At 51.0% G+C, this 5,773-nt stretch overlaps 1 protein-coding gene across 2 annotated transcripts; it reads right to left on the minus strand.

Annotated features, from left to right (window-relative positions):
* Positions 1-439: 439 nt before the first annotated feature.
* SLITRK2 (SLIT and NTRK like family member 2) lies at positions 440-4,950 on the minus strand. Of its 2 annotated transcripts, none has more exons than XM_033072701.1 (2): positions 4,845-4,950; positions 440-3,892 (listed from the first exon to the last, which is right to left on the minus strand). In XM_033072701.1, the coding sequence occupies exon 2, from the start codon at positions 3,847-3,849 to the stop codon at positions 1,279-1,281; it is 2,571 nt and encodes an 856-aa protein (XP_032928592.1). In that variant the 5' UTR covers positions 3,850-3,892; positions 4,845-4,950; the 3' UTR covers positions 440-1,278. The 2 variants fall into 2 exon arrangements, with proteins under 2 accessions (XP_032928592.1, XP_032928591.1); XM_033072700.1 differs by lacking the exon at positions 4,845-4,950 and adding an exon at positions 4,359-4,445.
* Between the last annotated feature and the right edge of the window lie 823 nt (positions 4,951-5,773).

Here is a 5,773-nt window from a genome sequence, read left to right on the forward strand (position 1 = left end):
ATTGCAGTATTACTCCTGCTTTAGAGACAAACAGCACAGACATAGAGATAATTCAGAGTATCAGAAGTTAGTGGGATGCACATACTGATTTCAGCTACCTTGATTTGGAGGACTCCAGATTCCCAGATTCAATTTTTACCTTTGGCATTGGTTCATTTGCCTGTTATAAATTAAATGAGGTGTGGGATGACCCCTGCTGGTGTCCCTGCTTATGAAAAAATATGTATCTGGCAGGAAGAGGACATGATCATTTCAGTCCAAAAAGTTACAAATATAAACTCTGTCACAAAATGCATAAAAACACCTAATCCAATGCATAAAATGTTCTGAGTAATGTTCTGTTAAGTATGACAATAATCTTAAACCATTGAACATTACTGTGTTAAAGCTGCAATGCAATGTATTAAGAAGGACATTAATTGTTCAGTTCACTATGACATTGTGTTAAACATCTTTTATTAATGAGTTGCTATTCCCAGCTGAGGCATTTGATAACCTCTAGTCCATTGCTAAAGTCTCTCAGTTGATTTCAGTGAGTCACTCTAAACAAACCTAGAGGGAAGAAATACCCCAATAATTTACATTTGAGTCTGTAAGGTCCTAGAACTAGAGTCATTTAAAGAAGGGCAGCTTTCCTATAAATCAAACCCTCTGATTTAATGCAGATGACATATAGATCTATTTTACAATTTTTTTAATTTCAAAAATACAACACATTAAAATAGGTTCAATTTATCAAAGCTAAGAGCAACAATTGAGTAATAATGTACTTAAAGTGCAAAGGCACTTTAACACAAAAAAGTGACGCCCAGTGGCTATAGTCGGTAATTGAAACAGCAGTACTGTATATTATTATTTACAAAAGAAAGTCATAGTCCGGAAAAAAAAGATCTTTGGAGATCTTCTACATAATACATTAAGTTTCCATTTTGAAATTAAAAGAAAAAAAACAACAGAAACCCCAAAGACCCCCTTCCTCATTTCCTTTGAAATCAAAAAGAATTATGCAAGATCTATTACAGAAAGATACATTTGCAATGACAGTTCCTAGAGAAGGGTCAAAAGGAGAGAGGTATTGAAATAATTTAAAGGGAACGTTGTAAAAGCAACATCACATCCCTGCTATGCTGCAAAGGTTCCTTTCCTCTCTCACTCCTTCTCTGGTTTAAAAAAGTGGAAATGTTGGGAATGCGACAGACGACATCAGTACTGAGTTCAGACTCAAAGAAATGTGGCTGAGCGCATTTTAAAAATTTCTTTTGTCTCCCACCTCCCCCCTCACAGCTGACTGATTGCAGTTTGTTTTTCCAGAACTTCGAGGTAGTCTGGTTCTGTTTGTAGCTTTCCTTGGAGTAAAGGATGCTCAGGTTTAGACTGTTCTGCAAAATATTTCCTGGGAGTTCCATATAAAACAGTTTTATTTATCCTGTCCTGGTTTTGGCGTCTGGATTCGTAAGAAGGGGCAAACTGCCTTTTGGGTAAGGTACAAAAGTTATAATGAACTAATCCTCCAGTGGGGAGTTCCTTGACCCTTTCTGCAATATTTTGATACAGCAGCTCTGGTTCCCTTGGTGAAGACTGCTTTTCCAGTAATTCAGCTGCACTGATAGTAAATGCAAGACTGGTGGGATCTTCTTTTTTGTGGTCAAGACTGCTATAGCTAAACTCATGGAGATTCCTGTAATAGGCAACTGGATCCCCTTCCTTTTGCATGTAGATTGGGTTTTGGCACATCTGTCCAACAGGAGGGGGAATGTAGTTATAAACATGTCCTTCAGTTTTATCGTGGGTCTCAGTGTTGTAAGACCCATACTGGAGCTGAAATGAACTTATATCTACGTTGTTGGCGCTGCTGGGCATGCTCTGCACCCCCTTCCGGCGCTTAAGGACGAAGACAAACAGACCTGCCCCAAAGCAAACAGACAAAATAAACACAACCAGCAAGCCTAAAATTAGGACAGACAGAGGAACTTCAGTGTGCAATTCTGGGTAGGAGCTGGGTGAGACACTGAGATGGGGGGTATCGGTGTTCTGGTTCATGGAGAGGACAGAAGAATCTGACAAGTTGGGATTCTCTGGGCAGATGGCTTCTTTGCTCAGGAATTTCAGATGTTCTCCAGAGTGCTTGCTGGGAGACTCACATATTACTTCATTGATAACTACAGGGGGGTTTGACTGCTGGTTGTTCTGGTCCGTGACTTTCTCTATCCAGTTTCTCAGCCCTAGGATGTCACACGTGCAGTCCCAAGGGTTCTCTTGGAGGTCTATCTGAATCAGAGCCGAGAGCTGGTCCAAGACTCCTCTCACTGGCAGGTGTGAGAAATGATTGTTTCTAAGGTTGAGCCTGGTGAGGGAAGTGCCTCCAAAGACATTATCAGGCAAGGATCTGAGCAGGTTGTTATTGAGAAACAACAGATGAAGATTACTCAGAGCATCAAATGTGCGTGGCAGGATCTCCTTAATGACATTGTACTCTAGGTAGAGATATTGCAGGCTGTGCAGCCCTTCAAACATGGATCGGTACAGAACCTCAAGGTAGTTGCCATTAAGATAAAGTCTGCGTAAACTTGTGAGGTTTGTAAAGGCACCTTCTTGTATCACTGCAATTCTGTTATTTCCTAGATGCAGCAAATCCAGAGAGCTGTATTCTGTGAGATCGGTTCTATAAATGACTTGCAGATAGTTACTGGTAAGGTAAAGTTTCTTTGGACTGGTTGGCCTGGGGTGGAGATCGGAGATGTTACTTATCTTTTTCTCTTGGCAGTTAACATTTAGGCCGTTGTCTGAGCTCTGGGATGTACAGATACAGCCAGCTGGGCAGGTGATGGGCACAGGAGACTTTGTCTGGTAAACCATGATAGGTCCAAATATTTGTCTGTCTTTTGATACAGAGACACGGGGGGTGGGGCGGTTCCTAGTTTTGGGTGGCCGGCTGGCTTTTGGGGCCCTGGTTGGATTGATGGCAGAGTTGGCTGTGGGCGACAGCCTCGAGATGTGTGGGTCTGAGAGGACAGGGTGTTTTTCCCTCTGGTTTGAATCACTGGAGCTTTTCCTTGGGCAGAGATCTTGCCTGGTGAGCTGGGTGACATCTTTCCCATGAAGCCTGAAGGGGGTTTCACAGACTATCTCACCCACAAACACGGTGATGGTGTCTAGCCAGGCCTTGAGTGGCAGCAAGTCGCAGGTGCAGTTCCAAGGGTTCTCCTCCAGCTGGATTTCCATGATGCCTCCAATGTGCTCCAGCACACCAGCAAAAGGCATCATCTTCAGCCGGTTCCCCCGCAGGTCCAGGTGAGTGAGGAGCACAAAGCGGAAGACATTGCTGGGCAGGGACAGCAGGAGGTTGTCATTGAGGATCAGCACCTTGAGCTTGTTCAGCTTGCTGAATGCTCCCGCTTCAATGGCACTGATGTAATTGTAATCAGCCTGCAGGTACTCCAGACTCTCCAAGCCCAGGAAGGTGTCTTCCTTCAGCACTTCCAGCTTGTTGTTGTTGAGGTGCAGCCTCTTGAGGGTGCGGAGGCCGCTGAAGGCCCCTGTACGGATCTCCTGCATGTCGTTGTTGCCCAGGTGCAGGGTCACGGCGTTGGAATAGTTGACGAACTCATTGGGGAACAGGCGGGTCAGAGCGTTACCATTGAGAAACAGCTGGTAGATCTTGGACGGGGGCGGCAGGAGGAGGCTGACGGTTGTAAATCCCTTGTTTTCACAATTGATGTTCAGCACGTTCTCCTTCTCCTCGCAAGGGCAGCGGCTCTTGCTGCAAATGTCTTTGGCAGGTTTGCGACTCTCTGTCCACGAGATCCCAGCCACTGTTAACAAACTGAGCAACCAAACACCCTTCAGCATCTTTATGCGCCGTCGATCCCTGCTTTGGTACCTACAGTCAAACCTTTTGAGACAGGTAAGGAAAGAAAGAAGAAATCCCCAGTGAACACGGCCGGGAGCAGAGGCTGCACGGGGAGAGCAAAAGCAGGTCGGAAGGCTGGGCGGGGGGAAGGGGAGCTGCAAGGCAGCGACTTCCAAACTCCTCTGGAATCTTCCCCTCCTCCTCCCTTCTTTTCCTCCCGGGAAGCGCCTGCGGAGCTGCTGTGGGGGAAGCCCCGTCGGGGAGCTCCCCGAACCCCGGGTCCCCGGTGCTGGGCTCTCCGCCCCATCCCCCGCCCGTCGCGGCCGCCGCCTCCGCCCCGGCGGCCGCGGGCAGCACGATCCCATCCCCGCTGCCCGTCCCGGAGCCACGGCGCACCGGGCTGCCGGCTCCCGGCGCCTCCCAGCATCTCAAACCGGGGACACAACGCGCGACAGCAAATTCTCCCCGCGGCGGCGGCGCCCCCAGCCCGCGCTCCCCGCGCTCGTACCTGCTCTCGGGGCACGGGGGGCAGTGGCCGCCGCCGAGAGCCGCCGCGCCCCGGGAGCCAGGCACCCGGCGGCGAGCGGCATCGCCCGCTCACGCCTCAGGAGGAGCCCAGTGGGGCGCCGCCGTCCCGTCCCGTCCCGGCCGGGCCCGTCCGGCCGCGGCTGTGCGGGAAGTTGGGCCGGGCGGGGGCCGAAGCGGCGGCGCTGCGGGAGCGCGGCGCGGAGCGCGGGCAGTGCGCGGGGCGCGGCGGGCGCGGCGCTTTTGCCGGGTGCCCCGCGCGGAGCCGCGCTGACGTCAGCCGGGGGCGGGGGGGACACGTTTGTCCCAGCCCCCCTGTCCCAGTCCCCGTCCCCCCTTCCCTTGGCGGCTCTCGCAGCCGGCTCCCCTCTTGGCTCGGCTGCTCTTCCCGGGAGCGCTCTGACAGCACCTGCAGGACAGCGCGGGCACGCGGAGCTGGGAAGGGGAATAAGGTAACAAGCGGATTTACCTGGGTCCGGAGAATTTTTGGCCCCGAGTCCCTGAATCCGTGTCCTCAAAATAGAAAGCAAGTCAAGCAGCCTCTTCGGCAGAAGGCAGCCGGCGGGCGCGCACGCACCGCACTCACGCACAGCCCGCACACACGCACAGCCCGCACACACGCACACCGCACAGACACACACGGACGCGCACACCGCACAGAGACACGCACAGCCCGCACACATCCTCCGCACACGGACACACGGACGCACGCACCGCACATCGCACATCACATCCATGCACAATCTGACTCTCGCAGGAGCGTCACTGCAAATCTCGGATCTGGCATCAGCATCGCCCCCCCGCTCCGGCCGGAGCAGCCCCCTTCCCAAACTGCCGTGCCGAGCTCTGCCCGGCACACTGGTATTCTACACGTTCAGGGAAGTTCAACACCTTCCAGAAAAGCGGTCTGTCAGGCAGCGGCAGTCCCAAGCCTGAATCCCTACACCCTCTGGGAAGCTCCCCCGAGTACTGAGCAGCCAGATTTAACCGCATCTAACACCATCATTGCCACTGGCTGGATTAGTCCCACTGCCCCATTGAAATGTTGTGGTGTAACGTTTGGCTGCCTTTAAAAAGAGCAAGATACTGGATCAGGGTTATTGTGACTTTGCTTACGCTCCATGCCCTGGGCACAGATTTGTGTGATGGGAAAGGATGGCTGCTCTTGATCTCTATCTAAAGGTAAAACTTCGGGTTCACACTGGGAGGAGGGGACAAAAAGGCACTCTACAGGGAATTTTTAAAGTGCTAGCAGGGCAGACTGTGTTATTGCCAGATTCTTATAGGGTACTGCACGCACTTTGCTTAGTCTCTAGAATGTAAAGGTTTGCTGCCAAAAGAGGTCTGGAACTGGCAAAAGTGGTACTATCATCTCGTGGTATTCTTTAGCCATTATGT

This window comes from Catharus ustulatus, chromosome 14 (genome assembly GCF_009819885.2).
Source record: "Catharus ustulatus isolate bCatUst1 chromosome 14, bCatUst1.pri.v2, whole genome shotgun sequence".
Classification (NCBI taxonomy): Eukaryota; Metazoa; Chordata; class Aves; order Passeriformes; family Turdidae; genus Catharus; species Catharus ustulatus.

Excerpts from the sequence above, each read along its gene's own strand:
- SLITRK2 (XM_033072701.1), bottom strand. The coding sequence starts at position 3,849 with ATGCTGAAGGGTGTTTGGTTGCTCAGTTTGTTAACAGTGGCTGGGATC.